Consider the following 21,391-nt stretch of genomic DNA (forward strand, 5'->3'; position numbering starts at 1 on the left):
TAGGAAAAATCAAAGCTCACAAACATGCATTTCAAAAGTTCAATGAGAAGCCTTCTTTGCTAAACACATCATTTTCTTTGTAAAAGAGATAATTGGCTACCTAGAAACACTGGGAGCTAATTTGCAATTATGATCAAATTTGAACACTATTGAAATTGCAAACAGAATTTGAAACAAAATTCATTTATTCAGTTAAAAAAATAAAAATAAAAGAAAGAGGACAGGAAGGACCACATACAACTTAAGAATAAAAGATGACCACATATTAGATGGTTATATTAATGAGGGCCATCCTTCGTAAAGTTAAGAGTGGGATCAGTTTATTTTATACATCTATAGAGTTGGGAAAAAAAAAAAAAAATAGATTTAGAAGAGAATGAGCGAGAGAAAGAGAGACAGAGAGCTCGATCCATTATAAAGAGCACTGAAACCTCAGTGACAATCAGTTTGTAACACAGCAACACACTTGGGAACACCACACTATAGTATGTGTTGATTTCCTAATGGATTCATGACTAACTCATGAGTCGTTACAATATCCATAGTATCACCCTTCCGAAATTCTCTCCATCCAAATTAGCAGTGACTTGTGGAAGTAGTTAGTCACTACATCAATAACTAAACCCATATCACTACTGTTAGGATATGCTACAAGTCCATATTAAAAGCACCTCACTCCTCACCAACCAGAAGCACAATCGTGACCCCTTAAAATATCTAGATATTAAATTAACAAATTACCTTTGATAGTACTATGGTTACTGTCAAAATCTTCGTCAATGAAAAGCAAAGAACGTCCTCTCCACTTCACACCAACCGCCTCTTGCAAACACAATATGAATATTAAATATGTTCTAATATAACTGATAGCTTTGATACTTAAAACCAAATTTAAAGAGAATTGTTTACAATGTACCAATGAAATTATGTTACATACACAAGTTTCAGCTGGAACTAATTTTTCATTTTTGTAAGGCAATTATGCAACACCTGACAGTGAAGCAGTGTCACATGTGCAGTTCTATAAGATGACCAAACCTGAAGAACAAAGTTAACCTGCAACAATATGGTTGACAGGAGGCAAAGAGTACATATCTCCCACCAACATCACCAGGAAGTGCCTGCTAAAAAACAGCACCAATGATCGTCTAACATACAATGTTTGCAACTTCCGTTCAAGGCATATCTCTCACCTCAGCCATGTCCAATAGTCAGTGTTGTAAACAACAGAATAGAGATTAAAACCACTGATCAACAGTGTCTCTTAGCCAAACACACCACCAGTTCCCAGTTCCCCCTGCTGCAACTCCTTTCTACGTTGCTCTTCCAAAGGGTCTGGACTCTTCATTATTCTTCGCACACGTCTATTGGAACAAAAACATTCATAAATTGATGTGTTTGAATGTAGGAAAGAATATCCAAACAATTCAGTGATCAAAATACCTGTCTTGAGCATGCTGAGCCGGAAAAGTAGGCATGAACTCTTTAGTTTTGGGAAGAGGAACTTCACGGAACCACTCATGATTCAGAGCAGCTTCAGCTGTAATTCTCTGTAGAGAACACAGGTCTGTATAAGCACTATAACATCATTAACATCAATATCCAAGCAAGGCAATTCAGGATAATTAAATTACCTTCTCAGGGTCATAAGTTAAAAGCTTATTCAACAAGTCAAATCCAGAATCCGAGAGAACTGGGGATCCAGTAAATGATGTTGCTGGGAACTTCTTACGCAGAAGGTTATACCTGCAAGACACAGGTCAACGGTCAATACATACATAAGAAGTTGTCTAACTGAAAATGTCACCACGGGGGGCCAGACAGCCAGGTCAGAATCACCCAAAGCTGGAAGCCTGGGAAAACAGCAGCAATAATAAGAACACCATAGTTGTGCCAAAGTTAAAACTAAATCTAAAAAGATAAGGATACTCACTGATGCTTGACAAAATTGACCTTCACCCCAGGCAACTTGGAAAAACCAGGCCAAATCGTCTCATTTGGTGTGCCGAGGGTTCTAAAAATCTGCACCCATCATACAATTCAAACAAACAATACATTATTAATAAAATCTGTGACCAGCTAACAAGTTTGTAAGAGATCAATCTAAATTAACTAATTTGATTAACCTTGTCAAGTTGATCAAATTCAGTTTTCCCATTGAATAGTGGTTCTTTTGACAATAATTCAGCCATAATACAACCCAATGACCACATGTCAATTGCAGTTGAATATTGTTTTGCTCCCAGCAGAAGCTCGGGTGCTCTGAAGAATCAATAGAAAAGAATATTAATAACTTAACCTATCAAGGAAGATACAATAAATACCTGGTAAGTAACAGAGATCAACTATACATAAAGATCAAACTTCCTACAGCAAAACATAAAATCAAAAGACCAACAAAATGAGAACCACCTATCAGGAGAAAAATTTATATGTGATGATAAAAAAATGGAGCAAGGGGATATGATAAAAGATGGACTAAACAACTAATCACAAGAACTATCTGTAAAAATAAACAAATAAACGGAAGGCTAAGACAACGTGTGATTGAAACTCACCTGTACCAAAGAGTAACAACCAAATGAGTATATGGTTTCAACGGGCTCCCATACTGACGAGCCAACCCAAAGTCACAGATCTTCAACTCACCCCGATTATTTAAAAGCAGGTTTGACGTCTTCAAATCCCGATGAAGGACCCAATTATCATGAAGGTACTTGATGCCATCCAATAGTTGAAGCATAAGGCATTTAACTTCACTCTGACTAAATGGCTGTTTCATCGTCTCCATAAGTCCCTTGAGATCATGTTCCATGTATTCCATAACCATAAAAATACTGTCAAGGTTACTTCCAACCACTACTTCTTTAACATCAACAATTGATGGGTGATGAAAAGAAAGAAGAATGTTTATCTCCCTCAAAGAAGTCAATGGGAAGCCTTCTCTTTCCTTCTCCATTTTCACCTTCTTCAAGGCCACAATTTCACCAGTTTTCTTATCCCTAGCTCTATATACAACACCATATGTGCCTTCATCTATCTTGTTAAGTCTCTCAAACTCATCAACACTTCTACAGCCCTGAAGCATGTCTACACTTCTCTGTGGAGGAGCTGCAGGTTCCAGTGTCTCACGAGAATCATCCTCATCCTCTGAATCAGTATCTGACCGACTAAGACTGCTATCATTTCGATTTTGTTCCTCATCAACCTCCATGTAGTCTTGCTTCTCTGAATCATTATCGGGGTAATCATCACCACTCGAAGATCTAGCTCCAGTTCCCCGTTCATCAGATTCAGATGACCTTGCTCTCACCCGTTCAGAGCCATCTCTCTTAAGCTCCCCCAGCTCAGGAGTCAATGACCTGTTACGAGCACTGGTTTCTACTGATTCTGGAAGGATCATTTTCCTCCTTTTAGGCATTTCCTCATCCTCCAAAATTTCACCTTCATCACCAGGAGAGTTATTTCCCGCTGCCCACCTGGAAGATGATATATTATGGGTTGGAACATAATCATCATCTTCTAATTGCTCTGCTTCTTGATCATTCCCCCAATTCTGCCCCGGCGACACATAAGACAACCCAACAGGAGAGTCAACTAAAGTATCAATGGTGTCAAGTTCAACTGGAGGCTTAACTGGAGAAGAAGATTGAAGATCTTCATTCCGGCTGTTGTTTATTGGAGATATTTGTACACTGCCATCTGGAATAACAGACTGACGATACACCTTAGGCAGGGGTGGCGGCAGAGGAAGAGCATTAGCTGCGGTGGTAATCCTACTTTTAGCTGATTTACTGACTTCATTGTCATCTCTATCCCAGATGATAGGAGAGAACTTCCTTTTCTTCTCTGCAGGAGACCTAGTAGTTCCATTCTCAACTACTTTCTGAACCTCAGATTCTTTGAGCTGCAATTCGGATTCAATGGCATCATCAGACCCACTCTCACTAGATAATTCACCTGGCTCTCTATCCACAGCTTTGACTGTGAACCCACATCTCTTAGGCCCACGACTGCCAATCCCACCACTACTACTACCTGAATTACTTCTACTTGAAGATGCACGATACCCGCCATTTATCCCTTCTTTCTCCTTAACATCCTTCTGTCTAACCCTACCATTATTATCTCTTACATCCCGAACTCGACCCCTTTCCATGTCACGATTACCATTTCTGGTCCGTTCATAATCCTCCTTGGCAGTAGCAAAATCCCGCCTTGACAATTCAAATTTTGACTCCCTGTCCCTAATCTCGTTGTCGCGATAAACCCTGTGTCTACCAGCCGCCATGTATATGAATCTAAAAGCTCGCTCTAAACGACCAAAGCAAAAATAAACCCTAATCCCCAAATCAATTAAACTAGTAAAACCTAATCCTACAACCCAAACAAATTACCAATTTTCCCCAATTTCATAACTAAAAACCACAACTCTAAGAAAAAAAAAATTTAAAAATGAAACCCCAATCCAAAAGAACACCTTCCGATCTAACACAACAACGAGATTAAAACAATCAAGCAGTATACATCCAAAACAAGGAAAAAGAAAAATAGTAAAACGCGGGTCTTCAAACAGTGGTGCTACGCAGCGACGATACGTTATTTCTCGAAGCGATCGGAAGCAAAACCCGAAAACTTTCAAAGATGGAGGGCAGAAAAGAAACCCTAGAAATCGATAGCAAAAAGGAACAATTCTCGGCCTGCCATGTGAGAGATAGGGTTAGACAGAGAGATAAGTAAAGGCTTACCGATAACAGGAAGAAGTAGGCGGCTCCAGCTCCTTAGAGAGAAAAGCCCTCAATCGATGATGGGTAGAGAAAGCTTTCGATGGGATTGGAGTTCGGTTTGCCTAATGATCGCTTTCGATTTTTATTTCGCTTTAATTTTTTTAAAATTTTATTTTTGATAGATTTTTTTTTTTTTTTTTTTTTGGGCCCAAAAAAAATAATACATATATATATATATATATATATATTTATATATTTTAAATCTCAATGCAGTCCCCACTAAACTTTGATATTACAAATCTATCCCCAGCGGCAATAGTCCAGTCTAGGACTTTTCCATTTTTTCAATCATGCGAGATGATATTAAAAAGAAAAAAAAAATGTGTTATTTTTTTTTTTGGTTAATTATGTGTAATTTGTTTGTCTTTTAAGTGCTAATTAGTTGTTATAGTTTGTTAAACATTTTAAATAACTAAAGAAGAAAAAAAATTAAGAATTAATCTAATTTGAAATTATGTATAATCTAATCTTTATATATTTTGTTCTCTTTTAAATTTGTATTAGTTTAGATGCCATAATTACTGTTAAGTAATATTTAAAATAAATAAATTATAAATATTTACATAGAAAAAATAAAAAATAAAATTAATACTAAAAACCAATCATACTATCAAACTACAATATAACAAATACTACTAATGTGACTGATTGTTTTGAGAAATATTAGACTTTAGTTATTGTATAGTTATAATTACCTCAAAAAATATTATATAGGTTATAAAAAAAAATTCAAAAATTTAGTGCTGAATGACCATTTTATATGGATCATTTTATTTATTATTGTTATTAAATTTCATCTGCATGATCAAAATGAGAGAGAGTTTGTCCCTCGGATAGAAAGCATTTATATTTATAATATTTAAAATAAAATCGAGATATGTTTGATATAACTTATATGAAGGTCATATTTAAATTAATTCAATTGTGAAATACACATAAATATAAATAAAAAAATCATGGAGAGTAGTTTCAAAGTGAACGTTTGCTAAATATATTTATTTATTCAATTCAATTTTAGATATATTTCAAATATATGGGATGCAATAAAGATTCGAAACATATTATTATATTATTTTTCTTAAAAAAGAAAATAATTCATTAAAATTTATGGTAAATGCGTTTTTATTTCTGTAATATCCAAATATATTTTATATTTTTTTATGTCAAAATATTTTATTTTTATAAAAAGTGAGTGTTATGTTGATGTTACTTCATATCTGATTTTGTCGCTACCGCCACTCAAGCCAATGCGCCGCTCCATACAAATTTCTATATAATGAATGAAAAATAATTAATCTCTTATATGCTTATAATAATTGTTATAAATTTGTGATACAATAAATAATAAATAATATATTATATAAGCTAAATATATTAAATGAAAAACCAACTAATTAACTTAATAGATGAATAAAATTAAATTTTTACAACATTTTAGGAAGAAAATTATAATTACAAAATAAAAAATGAACATAAATGGTGAAACAAATAAAAATTAAAAATGTTTATATAAGACAATTGAAAGCAATTTTATATGTTTACAAATTGTATATGTAGACTTGGGTGTTTTTTTTTTTTTAACATAATTAATTTTTATTAAATAGCCAAATTGTAAATGCATGTAGTGCCCCCTCATTTTATTTCCACAACCTAAATTCAGTTTTAGTTTTTTTCTTCTTTCTTTCTCTTTTTTTTAAATTTTTTATTAATTCTAATACATTTTTTTCTGTTTATTTTTTTGTTCATCTCTTATTAACTTATAATCACAATCATCAAACATAGTTATTATCTATTAATTTTTAACAATATAATAGTTAATAATTACAGATTCTAAATCTAATAATTATTTAAAATGACATATTTTAATACAATTATTCAATATGGTGACTATTACGTGCTCATACATGTTCTGGCCTATAATGGCTCCATACCAAATTTAGTGTTTATGGGCTAATTTTGAAGGTCCATGCACAATCCATTATATGTTTCATGTTCAACATGACACTGTTTGTACCATGTCATCTCTATGCATGCACAATCCATTATATCTTTCATGTTCAGCATGACATTGTTTGTACTGTATCATGTCTATATTCATGTTCTTTTTATTTTTTAGCTATGGAAAAAAAAATATTTTTTAATAGTATCATAGACGTCAGATCATAACTATGTACTATAGTATAAAAGCTTACAAATATAAAAGCTGATAGACGTCAGATCATAACTATGTACTATAGTATAAAAGCTTACAAATATAAAAGCTGAGTGGAATGCACTATTCAATCTAATTTTACGGCTCCAGATATATATATATATATATATAAAAGGTTGGATTGGTGCATTTTTCCATTACTGCTATATTTACCATTTATTATTTTTATTGATTTATTAAAAATGAAAAAACAAAATTATTTAAAATTATATTTTTGAAGTATTATTATTTTCATTATGGTCAAAAGAAAAAAATAAATAAATAATGAAACTCATAATTAAATGTATAAAAAATTAAAAAATAATAATTTCTATTTACATAATATATTCGAGTGGAGATTAAATAATATTTTTTTATTTACAGAGTATATCTGCCAGACGAAAATCTCCTTCGTCGCCCCACCACTGCCATATCACCCTATTTACCTAAACAAAATTAAAGCCACAACAAGAGAAGGTGCGTGTATATGTTCTAATTGATCTTGATTCGATATTAAAAGTATATTCATTTTTCAGCGATAATCGAATATTTTAACTGATTTTTTTTTTTTCTGTAAATCACTGTATATTTGCAATCAATAAAGCACACAAAATATTTAGAAAATTTGTGGAATAAAAGCTATATCACACAGATTATACATTATACTGAAATTGGTTCTACTAATTATTAATTAGCTTTCTTGAGGGAATTATTAATTAGTTACATATGTTTATATATATATATATATATATTGTTAATTTAAAGCATTTTTTTTGGCAGAATTTTTTTTTAAGCCACAAAATTGGGAATATAAAAGCATAAAAAATTATAAATGTCAAAATTCTACTCTCTCTCTCTCTCTCTCTCTCTATATATATATATATATATATATAAAGAAAATTATAAATATTAAAATTCTACAACGTATGTTATACATATATATATATATATATATATGTGTGTGTGTGTGTGTGTGTGTGTGTGGGTGGGTGGGTATATACGTAAAGGAGAGTGGGCGTTTTGTCTAGGTCCATTTTTGGTCTCCCCGTTTTTTATCTTCTTCCTTGTTGGCATCATTTTTTTTATTTTTATTTTTTTATTACTTTGTTTTGTGATGGAGAACGGCCACGAAAACAGAGATTTTGGTTTGTGTGCAAGAGGAGGAAGATAAAATTAGTGAAAAATATTATTGTTTTGTAGTAATATTTGATTTGTGAATTTTAGAAGCTTTTATTTGTAAAATTAATTGGTTTAAAACAATATCTCATATGATTTTTTTTTTTTAAATTTACAAATCTAATATGAATTTTAAATCTGTGAATCTTACACCTAATTTATATTCAATTTTAAATCTGTGAATCTTATACCTACTTTATATTTAATTTTTGTGCATTAATGAAGGATAAAAGAGATCTCTTTCTGCAACCAAGCATCACCTTAGCATTTATGGCAAAATACCAGAAAGAATTCATTAAAGCTCAGACATATACATATTGAAAAAGTTGTCAAAGACAAGAGAATAAACTGGTGGCAGATACATAACTAAATATGAAAATCAGGCAATGCAGCTTTTTGGCTCTGGTGGCTACCAGCAAAGCGAAGGTAATTTGAAAGAGAATGAAGAGGGCAGATTACCAGTCCTTCTGATATAATCTGCTCTTTCAGAGGTTCTTACAGCTTTCTCATTCAGTTTTGCCTCTGCATTTGCACGTTTTTCTTCAGCTATTCTTCTTGTTGCTGCTAGTTTATTTGTCATTTTTTCTTGTGCTCTAACTTTCATTCTCTCCGCTTTCACCTTTTGACAGAACCCAAAAAATTAACCAGTTATAAAACTAAATAACTCTGTGCAAATTCCAACTTTTACCCAAATATATATATATGTATGTATATAAACAAGAACACCATGCTGAAACAAGTATATCATACTCTAGACCCTCAACCACCAGCCTCTTCCTCCCAATAAGGACCGAATCTACTTGGGTTTGGGGGGAGACTAATGCTACTGCTATGTTCCAATAAATCCAGAAACTAATTACTATCAGTGATATTGGAAGAGTCAGGAGTGTATATTCTCAACTAAACAGAGATATATTTTGGCCATTGGATGCTTTATATGCAGGAATTCCTTTAAACATGCCTGGAAAAATTCTAAGCCATTTGCAAGCACAATGATAAACATCTTTTGGAGGTCACCAGCAAGACCAGCAAGCAACGTATAACTTGTTCCGCCCTTATATGTTTGTATCAATCCACTATTTTTAGAGGTTTTATAAGCAGTAAATCTTGTTACTGCCAAGAAAGGATCTATGATAAGTATGTTTAAATATTACATGATTCTGCAAACAGAAATTTTAGAGAACAGGAATTTTTTGCTGCTGGGATTAGTTCTGCATTTTTCTTCTATTGTTGCAGAAAGAAATCTATGCTAATGTTGGTTCTTTTTGTTGTAATAAAGGAGATAAAAACAAGATTCGTCCACCATTTGGATTTGAGTTTGAATTATTCTCCAAGTAATACTAGTTTGGAGAAATCATATACTGTGTATCCTCCAACATAATCCTTGTCCCAAAGAAAAAAAAAATGAGGCATTTCTGTGAAATTCAGGGTTTGCAAACACAATGGGAAAAGAGATTCCTTCAACATCAAGAATCTATATAAGGTCATAAAAAGAAACTACGGAGCAAAGAACATATATATATATATATATGCTACATTGTAGCAAGTTTTGTCATAGAATGTTAAGGAAATTTGAGTCTGGAAAAGAGGATTACCTCCATTTTTCTCATTTCCATTTCAGCTTTCCTCTTCTCATGATTTTCCCAGGCCTGTATCTTCACCTCTTCACGCTTATACCTACAAAATTTTACAAATAGAAATGTATCAGTATCACATCTCTAGCTCTTCATCAAATTTTAAGGCCTTGATAGCCTCTAATCTAAACACATGGACTAAATTTCAATAATTTTAGTTACAAAATACAATCTTACTAACTCTGCCTTATTAACTAGTAAAAGTAGTCAAAGAAAAGAGTAATGATCCAGTCACCTCGCCATGTATTTGGCACGTTCGGCTTCATCCCAAGCTATTGCTCGTGTTTCGAGGGGGTTCAGTTTTCCAGCCTGATCTGAGTTCTGGTTTTCAGCCTTCTTGAAGTTAGCTGATTCTTCTGCATACCTTCTGGTTGAACCATCTCCTCTGCTGCCAGGAACATTAGCCTCATATCTACCTTCATTTTGTATTTGACATGTCTGGTAGCCCTCAGAATTTTGCATCCCATGTTGGCACCTAACGGGGGTAGAAGATCCCGAACATATAGGGCTTCTAGGTATAGGAGATGTGGCTCTGATAGGAGTAGCAGTTCTTGAAGGCTCTTGGCTTGCAATAGGGGTCATCTCTGTCCCCATATCCCTCACACAGATTGATCTAACGGCTGACATCGAGTTTGCCATTGGCTTATTGATCCTCCAAACTGACTCATTACAATCAACCTTCTTTGTTTCAACATCATATTGAGATGCAATTGAAGAAGCAGCACATCCATTTCCTGTTTCTTCTACTTCATCTTCTTCACTTGAGTAATCCTGCTCTTTCTGTGGCACAGGAGCAATGAGTCTCAGATCATCGGCGTTCGAATTTCGAGGCTTGTTTTTGGATTGGTTCTTGTCTCCTCCTCCTCCACCTCTTGACAACCCAACCAGCCATTTTTGTGCATCATCCCACTTGGAAGGTGTTGGTTTTCCCAAGGCTGTTCGATGATGAGAAGTTCGGTTACCTCCTCCATTTCCTTTTTGAAACTCGAAGCTCAAATCACTACCACCTGAAACCTCCTTCGTTGGACCATGATTATAGCATCCTTTGTCCTCTATGGATCTCATTTTTTTACCCCCACAACAAAGCACTTTAATCTTTTTCTTCCGCCCAAACTATACACAAATTTTCAATTTTCTGTTATCCTAAAGTAGATTCCCAAGAATATATACCAATATCGTCCAAATACAATCTTGGAAGCTCTAAGTTGTTATCCACATTTAGATCTCTAGACTGCTACAGAAACAGATCTACTAGACAAGAACTAGTCCTAGTCTATGCCCCCACAAAGACTACTACTGGCCACTTATGGGTATACCAACCCACTTAGGACTATAACATTGAAAGCTCAACAAAGAAGTGAAAAATGAATTTTCTTCACCATAAATGATAAGGCTCCGTAAATGAATCTAAAAACCTTCCTAACTACAAGATAGAGAAAGCATACGGTATACTTTTTCAAGTAATTAAGATCCAATGGCCAAAATTGTTCTATCAAACAAAAACCCAAAAATAATTTTCCACAGAAAACTACAAAAATATCTGAGCCTTCCTGCAACACTGCAGCAAGGGACCCATATGGTGTTTTATCCAGAATGATATAACTAATCTTCAAAATTAAAACCCATAAAACCTAGCCCTTCCTAGAAAACCAAATGATGGGAAAAAACCAAAAACAAGCAAAAATGCCAGGTGGGTTTTGCAGACGAGAGCTTTGGGTAGTGAAATAAAGAATACCTTAAAACACATGGAATTTTGAGAGTTGCAGAGGTAGTAGAGATTAGGTTCAGATCCATTAAACGTTTAAAAATTGCATGGTTGAGACTTGAACCAACCAACATGTGGCAGTGATATATAGCAAAAACGAGAAAAAAAAAAAAGAAGCTTAAAGTACTATATGTTTACATGGGAATCGGTGGAATATTATTACACAGAAATAAAGCCAATGCAGGTGGGTTTCAAGTCGTCATTCACAAATCACTCACAACGGAATCTTGGGAAGAGTTTTTTTTTTCCTTTTTTTCTGAGTGCCTCACACACGCACAAAAAATATTGTACTCCTCCCAAAGAGACTAATAAGAAAAGAGGGTTTTTCCATTTTGAATACGGTTGTCCTTTTAACGGTCGGTAGGCTGTTAGACATATTAAATAGGTGACACGTGGACGGTGCAGTATCGTTCTGAGTGTCAGTTTGATCAGTGACTATGTCGGGGTGAGTTAGAGAGATTTGATTGGTGAAAAAAATGGATGGTGGATGATGATGTGTGGTTTCTGGATTTTTCACGTGGTCAGGATGGGCCTCAGGCCCGCATCTGCATATGTCTATTGTATGGTGGTACATTTTACTTAATTAATGATAGTACGTCTACATTCATGTACATTTATGTGCTACTCTTTTTACATTCTCATGCCTCTATTTCTATGGCTGTTTTCTTTTGGACATAAGTTAGACCGGGAAGCTTAGGCTATTATTATTATTTTATTTTTTTTAAACCATGCCTCATATGCCAATGCAACATTGGGAATAGGACTGGTAAAATCTCATACATCATAATAATACGATACGAATATATATAATAATTTATGAATTTGAATTAATGATATTGTATCGGATTTATATTAATATCATCTAATAAATTAATAAATTTTAATGGGTGAAACATGATACACAGATAAATCCATTAAACCCATTAAATATGGATATTTTGGTAATTGTATAAGTTTTATAATATTAAAATTATTTAATTTATTGTTAAATATGTATTAATTTATTTTTTTAATTTAATTTTTAAAAAATCTAAAAATAAACAAGAACCTTTGTAATTTTATAAAAAAATATTATTTTATTATTTCAAAGATAAATAAAATTTAAATTTTTAAATTTATATTTATTATTAATAGATTAATGGGTTGGACGAGAGATTACAGAAGAATTTATCAAATTGGTTCAAATTTATTTATTTTCACACAAAAACTTAACGAATAGTATTTTGGTTAATTTAATTCCACACAAATATGATATAACACGACATGAATACAATTTAATATGATACATTACCAAACCTAATCAAGAAAGTAACTTGGTCATTTTCGAACATGGAACATCCCAGTGGGATTCCATTTGTTTTTATCATGGGGCTTTAAGACTAATGTATTATTTGGTGAACTGCATGATAGGCTACACACACACACACACACACACACACACACACTCAGCTCAGAACCTTGATTGAACTCATAAGAGACTGACCCGTTTTGAGCTTGGTTGGTCAGTGAAACTAAGTGGGCTATAACTATTCCCTTACCCAAATCATTGGGCTCATCTGAAGGCTAGTCGAACTCGGTATTATGGCCCAAGATACATCCAAAAGGGGCCAAACGAAGGTTGGGCATCTGTCAATCGGGTTAGGCATTGGGCGGAACTCCTCCACTAAACAAAGCCGACGAACCATCAGTGTCAGTGTTACTCATAACTGCCAAGTTGGTTCTATTTTAATTTCTTCATGCTTAATAAAATGGTGACGCTCTAATAAAACTTCATTTCGGTTTTTGGGAGGCATGGGATCTCTAGGGGTTTTCAAGAGGTTTAGTGGCCGATTAAGATTAAATGCCAAAATGAAAGCGTACCCATTTGGGTACATTCAAAGGAGATCCTTTTCAGACTCGAAGATTTTCATCAATGGCAATGATACGGTGCTTCCGGTTCTGATTGTTGGCGCGGGTCCTGTGGGTCTTGTTCTTTCTATACTTCTAACTAAATTGGGTATATTCTTATTCCAAACTTTGTCTTCTCTTTTTTTTTTTTTTTTTTACTTTTTCCAATTCCTAAAAACTTCTTTTAATTGCCCAAAAACAATAGGGATTGATAAGGAAGTTTTTTGGAATTCTACTACGTTTTCATTTCAACTTCAAATCTATTGTATTTTAAATTCCTCGAATTTTTATTTTTTTTTTCCAATTGGGTATTATGAAATTTTGCTTATATAGCCAGTGGAAGTTTGGCATTTTTTTATTGCTATTGTGCTGAAGTACTTTGTCTAGTTGGTGTATATATATATATATGTATATATATGCTTATCATCTTCGAAATGCTTGTGATTGTTTGGTATTTTAGCTGGAATCTATGAGTTGTGATATTGGATATGTTAAGGTTTTTAAATTTTGAAGTTGCTTGAGGGAGAGTATTTGCCTTCTTATAGCAAGGAATTCTGAGTCATGGAACAGAAAATGTTTGTTTGCTTGTTTTTCATATCGCCCATTATTACTACTTTTCTGGATGATGCATTTCATAATGGTCTCTATCTTTTATATATATATATATATATATATACATATATATGTATATCAATATATATATATTATCTTCCATAATATTACGTGTTAGGTTGTTGAAAATTGCTATATTTGTGATGAGTTGGACTGGATGATAGAGAAGTATTTTGTATCATGTTGCCTCCATAGGGGTCAAATGTGCGGTCTTAGAGAAAAGCAGGAATTTCTCCGAACATCCACAGGCACATTTCATCAACAATCGATCCATGGAGGTTGATTTTTCTTACGCAGAAAATAAAATTCTATGGGTTACTTGGAAGAATAAGCCTTCATCTGTATTGTGTTATTATTAGGTGTTCCGCAAATTGGATGGCTTGGCTGAGGAAATTCAGAGGTCCCAGCCACCAGTGGAATTATGGAGAAAGTTCATATATTGTACTTCACTCTCTGGTTCAATTCTTGGATTGGTGGACCATATGCAACCTCAAGGTGCAGTTTATCTGTTACTTTTCTAATCTTTTTCCACTTAGAAGTTTGAAGGCAGCTTTTTAAGTACCTCAAGGTGCAGTTTATCTGTTTATTTTTTCAATCTTTTTCCACTTAGAAGTTAGAAGGCAGCTTTTAAGTCATCCTCGGAGATTAGATCACATGATATTCTGACCATTAAAGGCCATTGCAGTACTTAGAATTGTGAGGTTAATGGTTTATGCATCTGCATTCTTATAAGCAGGCTACATAATATTTTAATATACTTATAAAAGTGAGCATTTACATTCTGGTTGCATTTATCAACAGATTTTCAGCAAGTTGTGAGCCCCATATCTGTTGCACACTTCTCTCAGTACAAATTGATAAGGTTACTTCTTAAACAGCTTGAAGAGCTTAGCTTCCAGTTTTCTTTGCCTGAATGCTTGGAAAGCCTTGACCATTGGATCCCCCAGGAAAGGCAAATATTAATGGGGCATGAGTGTGTATCGATCAATGTCACTGAGAATCTTGTTAGTGTAACAGCATCTTTTCTCAAGGATGGAAAATATATGGAGAGGGACATTGAATGTAATATCCTTGTTGGTACAGATGGTGCTGGAAGTACTGTAAGAAAGCTTGCAGGAATAGATATGAAAGGGGAAAGAGACTTGCAAAAGCTCGTAAGCGTCCATTTTTTGAGCAGAGATCTTGGACATTACTTGCTGAATGAGAGACCCGGTATGTTGTTCTTTATTTTCAACACTGAAGCCATAGGGGTTCTTGTCGCTCATGATCTCGACCAAGGGGAATTTGTTTTACAGGTGATACTGGCTTTTATTTTTCTTTTGAAAAGCTTCATTTCAGTTTAAATATGCAAATTCTTTGATAATATATTATTGTCTTTCAGACACCATTCTATCCACCTCAGCAAAGTATTGAAGATTTCAATCCCAAGGTATTTTCCCATTCAATACAGAATCGCGTGTTGTATGAAGAATTTTCTTTTGTATCCTGTTTCCTGTTTGTGCGGTGAAGAATATTTCAAAAAGGCTATTCGTATCTTTGGGTGCAATATGTGTGGGAAGCATGCTTGGGATTTGCAAGGCACAGTGGAAATGATGCTAATATATATATATATATATATGTATATATATATCTACTCAAGTTTTGGAATAATTTATTTGGTAAATTTAACATCTTATAGATATGTGAGAAGCTAATATTCAAATTGGTTGGTCGAGAACTAGGAGACATAGATGTTATTGATGTGAAACCTTGGGTGATGCATGCGGAAGTTGCTGAGAAGTTTCTATCTTGTAACAACCGACTAATACTTGCTGGTGATGCTGCTCATCGATTCCCTCCTGCTGGTGGATTTGGTTAGTAGTTTTTTTTGTTGTTTGTGAGGCATAATGTTTGTGACCTTGTAGCTTTTAAATATAATTGATTTATATCTGTGATTAACTATTTATGCAGGGATGAATACCGGAATTCAGGATTCACATAATCTTGCCTGGAAAATAGCTTCTGTAGTAAAGGGTATTGCACCATCTTCAATGCTTAGTACTTATGAAAGGGAACGTAGGCCGGTATTAGTTTTATCTTCTTCACTTTCATGATGTTATATATATATATATATATATATATTCGTAAAATCAGAGTGATTGTTGACACGATGATACATTCTTGTCAGATTGCCATTTTCAACACTGCACTTAGCATTCAAAACTTTAAAGCAGCCATGGCAGTTCCTGCTACACTTGGTCTTGATCCAACAGTTGCAAACTCAGGTAATTAGTTTTTTTCAATCTTACTTTTGTGTCTTAATACTCTATGAGTAAAGCTTTCACATGGCAAGTTGTCATGATTTTTCCTTGTTTCCTAGTGACAAAAAACTCCTAATTTCCTTTCTTGATTTGCAGTGCACAAAATAATTAATGATGGAGTTGGTTCTGTTTTACCATCTGGATTACAGAGAAAAGTTTTGGATGGAATATTCACAATTGGCCGTGCACAGCTCTCTGAAACACTTTTGAATGAAAACAATCCACTTGGTTCTTCAAGGCTTGCTAATCTAAGACGAATATTCAAAGAGGGAAAGAGCCTTCAACTCCAGTTCCCTGCAGAGGATCTTGGCTTCAGGTATCTCGTTTCATTTATAAAGGTTACAGCTGCTTTACAAATTCTTGGAATTCGACTTCAATTTGATAAATTCTCGGACTTGTTGGTCAAATTAGAGTCTGTGTCTTATTCAAGCTCACTGTTTTAGGTACCTTGAAGGAGCACTTGTTCCTGACTCTGATAGTACACTAGCTACTCCAGAAGCACCTACTGGTCGTCGGAGGGATTATATTCCAAATGCAAATCCAGGTTCGAGGCTACCCCACATGTATGTAAGGATATTGTCAAATTCCTCAAGTCAGGTATGCTGTCAATTCTTCTTTCCCCCTAAAATCTTAGCTTACAGTGTCTTTGGGGGTGAAAACATTTGAGATGATTTTGCACGGATTTTCCTTGCCTCCTTTCCTTCCATGATGCAACTTAATTTATGGCATTATTTGTAGGAAATCATTTCAACACTAGATCTTGTATCTGGAGATAAAGTGGAGTTTCTCCTCATCATAGCACCTGCAGAGTCATCTTACAACCTTGCTCGAGCAACATTCAAAGTGGCTGAAGATTTCAAAGTTCCTATCAGGGTATGTGTGATGTGGTCAGCTGGTACCACTGAACAAGTTGAAGTAGCAAATCAGGTACCAATGGCACCTTGGCAGAATTATATGCATGTAATGGAAGTTAAGAAGTCACCCACTTCATCTTCCTGGTGGGAAATCTGTAAGATGACCAAAGAAGGAGCTATCTTGGTTAGGCCTGATGAGCACATTGCTTGGCGTGTCAAATCAGGAGTTGATAGGGATCCTATAGAGGAAATGAAGAGAGTATTTTCTGTTGTTTTGGGTGTCAAAGTCGGGGATAGATAGGAATTATGCTTTGTTATGGGCGTAAATAACTTGGTACAGTGGGTCAAGGAATGAATGTAATCAAGCTCAGGAAGAGTTCCTAGTATATTTATATATATATATATATATATATATTGATTTAGAATGATTAAATCTTTCTCAATCTTTATAAAGATTGGATATTAATGCAAAAGCCGGTGCAATTTGCATCTGTAAACGTTTTATTATTATTATTATTATTATTGTTGTTGTTGTTTAATATTCTTCTGTTATTTTAATCCTGCTATGGTATTGGTGGCGGAGCACTTCATTTGTGGTTAACTGAGAGCATATGAAACTACCAACTAGGAATCCATTTGGAAGGACAAATACTGTAGTCACTGGTCACTAGCTTTTTGTTTTTGATTTTTTCGAATATTAGAAATATAAAGAGAAAATATAAATCAGAATATAACAAGATCTGAAGTTCTCTATTGATTCAATCTTCCGGAGAAAGAAAATAAGTTGCTGGAAGAATTCTTTCTATATTGAAAATCTCATGCATCAGTGGCAAACTTTACAAGCATATTCTCCCCTAAAGCTTTACTTGGATTACATAGGCTACTGAATCTGAATAGTCTGAACAAACTCTTTGAATCAATCGAATGATATCATTCCAGTGCCACTTTACACAAGAAATAAGAGGCAGTCTAATGCAAGAATATGCTAACCGGGATGATGGACAAGAAAAGCTTTTTCTATCCAAATCTGAACCCCAAAAAAAAAAAAAAAAAAAAAAAAAAAAAAAAGAACCCATGTATGTCGAAATGTTCTCCATTAGTAATTATGTCCAGAGGCGTCACTTGAGATTTAACCCCCAGAGGTGCTGCTGCAAGTGGTATTAACAAGGCAATATCCATATCAAGTTTGCCTACTTGTAATGACAATCAAATGACCAATAATTGCTGTGAGAGTTCCAAGCAACCCACCAGCGATTACCTGTAATTGGAGTGGAGTTTTAGAAAGAAATGGCAATCATCATAGATAACTTCACATCTAATCTTAACGGTATGTTTTGATGGTTTAAAAGGGATTATCGATCTACAACTATCACAACGATTATTGATAGAGATGATATTGTCCCCAAAGTAAAGAAACTATAACACATCATAAAGTCCTTCAAAGATAAAAGTAAAATACAATAATGATGTTAATGGCAAATTAAGTGTTCAAAAATCTAATCATGGGGTCAGAATCAATGAGTTTGTTCTTCTTCACAAGATTATATTTCACACTTGTCATTAATAGAAGTCCAATTGAAGGAAAATTGTTTCCTTTGACGTTTCAAACCCAGAAGTCTAATAGCAGGTACTCTATATGTTTGGAGATAGAGACTAACAACTTTCATTTTGAAGGAAAAAGATATTAACCCATTTTGCCAGTGTTAATTCCTTGAAGACTACAAGGCATTATATTTATAATTTAGGAAGATAGAAATTGTTTAAATGAACTATATTCAATTAACCAATGGTTCACGTTATATCATTTTACTTGCCTTATATACTAATAGGTTCATCATGAGAATAACATTAATTATAATACATAATCTTCTCCCAAAAGTTATAAGACACAATTAAAAGCAATGCAGCAAACCTGGGGAGGGGTGTGTCCAAGAAGTTCTCGTAGTGGTCTGCTCTCAGCTAGTGGATGCTCAGCAGGAAGTTCATAGACAATTTGATTCAAAACCTGAAGAACATGAATATCTAGTGTAAATATATCAAACACATTCAATACAAAAAAGTTCATGAACTTCAAACATATAAAAATATATTTGCAACAAAAAGTATAATACAACAGACAATTTCTCAGACCAAATCTTGACAGACATGAAAAAGTAGCCAGAAATGTACCTCTGCTTGGCGTCCAGCATGTAGTCTTACACCAGTGGCATCATACATCACCTGCCAACAAAATTCTATACATCAGAAATCTTCCCACAACATGGACAATCTTCACAAAAAAAAAATAAAAAATAAAAAATAAAAAAAATAAAGAATGTACGTGAATCTTTTGAAAGTGTCTTATGGCTTTAATTATCATCCTAATGCATAGATTTTAGATGGTAAGAAGTACTGCATTCTATCATATAATAAAATCATCAAGATTTTTAACAACCTAAACAAACTACGAATCAGGTCCTCAGAAATTAAAAGGGAACGTGAACTAAAAAAGATTTTTATTCAGCTTCCAATCACAACAACATGAAAGAGGGAATAAAGGAATGAGTCTTACAACACATGCTAAGGTCAATGCAAGTGCAAACACTGATCCTCCAAAGCCTTCTTGGAATCCAATGGCTGCAGCAAGTGCAGTAACAGTTGAAGAATGAGATGAAGGCATTCCACCAGACCCAACGAGTTTCTTGAAATCCCATCGTTTCTCCCTATACCTGCAAATCTATGAAACCTTAAGAAATCTCGGGAAATAAAAATTACATATTATATAGTTTAGAGGGACCATATCACAAATGCAAAATCCAAAAATAGATTATTTGAAGAGTTTAGTTACCCTTTATGTCTATAACCATTTGTGGTTACGGGGGGTTATTCGTACGTCAACCAAAAGGAAAATTCGGTTCTTTAGGTTTGAAGAATTATGTTTTTAATTGGGTTTTACGAATATTGTTTAACTTAGCGCACAAGTCAGAATTGCCGACTTTATTACCATATTCAGATAAAGATGTGCGGAAACTAATCAAAAACTAAGCTTGATTTACTAAACATAATTCAGAAAAGCAATACAACCAATATATTGGGAAAAAGATCAATTTAATTCTCAAGAAGCAAAGAAGGAATGCATATTGCAAAACAATCACAACAACAAGAATTTGAAAACGCCAATTAGGAAACCTAGATTCTGGAGAGAAATGCGTACAAGAAACAGCTAAAATTGGTTAACTGTTAGATCCGAATTCAAGGCGTTTCATGAGACCAACAATTGAAAACAATGAGAGAGAGAGAGAGTTACCAGGAAGTAAAGAACTTGGTAGATTGGGCAATTGCAAACGCAACGAGAGCACAGATGAGAGGGTAATTCGCAAGAATTGAAGACGAAGAAGAAGAAGAAGAAGAAGCTGCAGCAGCTGCCGCCGCCGCTGCCGCCGCAGCGTTTTGGATCGATGTCGTCGTCGTCGTCGTCGTCGTCATATCTTCCATTCTCTTATTGAATTATTCAAATACTACGCCCCCAACACAAACAAAAACGAAAAAACAAAAAACCGAATTACATCGTCATTTCTCGTCAAACAAACAGAAAAAAGAAAATTCTCGAGAAAATGCGGAAACCGACCTGAGAAAAAAGGCAGAGATAGTATCAAAACGAGCGTTTTGGAGGAGCAGAGAGGGAAGGAAGGAGAAGAAGAAGAAGGAAGGGAGGGACTGATTCGTATATATTGAAGTCCTGAAGGGTATTTGGTCAGGAAGCATCCTTTTGGTTGCTTCTTCAATGTTCTTATGTAACTAACGGTCTTTGCTGCTCTCTCTCTCTCACTCTCTCTCTCTAACTGAATCAAAATTTATTGAAAAAAATGAATATGCCCTCCCTTTTTTCAAAACCATTACAGTATATACCCCACCATTCCTTCTTCTCTTTGGGATTATAATTTTATTTCTTCACGTTAATGCCCCTTTTTCCAACCATACCGCAACAAAATATTATTTCAATTATTTGGTCCATAACTGATTTTTCCCTATTGGATTTTCTATGTTGTTCTTTTCTTTAAAAAAAAATAAATAAATAAATGTTTTCGTTTCTTTTTCACTTATCATTTACGAAAGACTAGTGATTTGTTTGTTGAGTATGAAAATCATATTAATCATATACTTTAATGCGTTTATCCTTGTATTTTGGAAGTACTTTCTCAATTT

At 34.1% G+C, this 21,391-nt stretch overlaps 4 protein-coding genes across 8 annotated transcripts; 1 reads left to right on the forward strand and 3 right to left on the reverse strand.

Annotated features, from left to right (window-relative positions):
* Window positions 1-837: 837 nt before the first annotated feature.
* On the reverse strand, window positions 838-4,918 carry LOC107428364 (cyclin-dependent kinase G-2). 4 transcript variants are annotated; one of them, XR_007237599.2, is made up of 7 exons: window positions 2,559-4,917; window positions 2,127-2,262; window positions 1,934-2,022; window positions 1,635-1,746; window positions 1,444-1,550; window positions 1,194-1,364; window positions 838-1,121 (listed from the first exon to the last, which is right to left on the reverse strand). XR_007237599.2 is itself a non-coding variant. In XM_016038887.4 (6 exons), exons 1-6 carry the CDS (start codon window positions 4,289-4,291, stop codon window positions 1,265-1,267), a joined length of 2,277 nt encoding a protein of 758 aa, XP_015894373.3. In that variant the 5' UTR covers window positions 4,292-4,917; the 3' UTR covers window positions 838-1,264. The 4 variants fall into 4 exon arrangements, 3 of the variants coding, with proteins under 3 accessions (XP_015894373.3, XP_048318594.2, XP_015894374.3); XM_016038887.4 differs by having other exon boundaries at window positions 838-1,364; XM_048462637.2 differs by lacking the exons at window positions 838-1,121; window positions 1,194-1,364 and adding an exon at window positions 1,840-1,853 and having other exon boundaries at window positions 1,442-1,550; window positions 2,559-4,918.
* Window positions 4,919-8,394: 3,476 nt separating this feature from the next.
* LOC107428359 (uncharacterized protein At3g61260) lies at window positions 8,395-11,827 on the reverse strand. Its single transcript, XM_016038882.4, has 3 exons — window positions 10,024-11,827; window positions 9,750-9,831; window positions 8,395-8,773 (listed from the first exon to the last, which is right to left on the reverse strand). Exons 1-3 carry the CDS (start codon window positions 10,851-10,853, stop codon window positions 8,564-8,566), a joined length of 1,122 nt encoding a protein of 373 aa, XP_015894368.1. The 5' UTR covers window positions 10,854-11,827; the 3' UTR covers window positions 8,395-8,563.
* A 1,436-nt stretch (window positions 11,828-13,263) lies between these two features.
* LOC107428340 (uncharacterized) lies at window positions 13,264-18,277 on the forward strand. 2 transcript variants are annotated; one of them, XM_016038858.4, is made up of 11 exons: window positions 13,264-13,549; window positions 14,248-14,330; window positions 14,412-14,547; window positions 14,854-15,347; window positions 15,434-15,481; window positions 15,731-15,905; window positions 16,003-16,115; window positions 16,220-16,316; window positions 16,449-16,668; window positions 16,796-16,949; window positions 17,091-18,277. In XM_016038858.4, the coding sequence occupies exons 1-11, from the start codon at window positions 13,345-13,347 to the stop codon at window positions 17,505-17,507; spliced, it is 2,142 nt and encodes a 713-aa protein (XP_015894344.2). In that variant the 5' UTR covers window positions 13,264-13,344; the 3' UTR covers window positions 17,508-18,277. The 2 variants fall into 2 exon arrangements, with proteins under 2 accessions (XP_015894344.2, XP_048318333.1); XM_048462376.2 differs by lacking the exon at window positions 14,248-14,330 and having other exon boundaries at window positions 13,410-13,549.
* Window positions 17,991-21,123, reverse strand: LOC112493132 (uncharacterized). Its single transcript, XM_048462378.2, has 6 exons — window positions 20,814-21,123; window positions 20,493-20,703; window positions 19,758-19,914; window positions 19,376-19,426; window positions 19,119-19,211; window positions 17,991-18,464 (listed from the first exon to the last, which is right to left on the reverse strand). The coding sequence occupies exons 2-6, from the start codon at window positions 20,678-20,680 to the stop codon at window positions 18,387-18,389; spliced, it is 567 nt and encodes a 188-aa protein (XP_048318335.1). The 5' UTR covers window positions 20,681-20,703; window positions 20,814-21,123; the 3' UTR covers window positions 17,991-18,386.
* Window positions 21,124-21,391: the final 268 nt, after the last annotated feature.

Source organism: Ziziphus jujuba, chromosome 12, assembly GCF_031755915.1.
Source record: "Ziziphus jujuba cultivar Dongzao chromosome 12, ASM3175591v1".
Lineage (NCBI taxonomy): Eukaryota > Viridiplantae > Streptophyta > Magnoliopsida > Rosales > Rhamnaceae > Ziziphus > Ziziphus jujuba.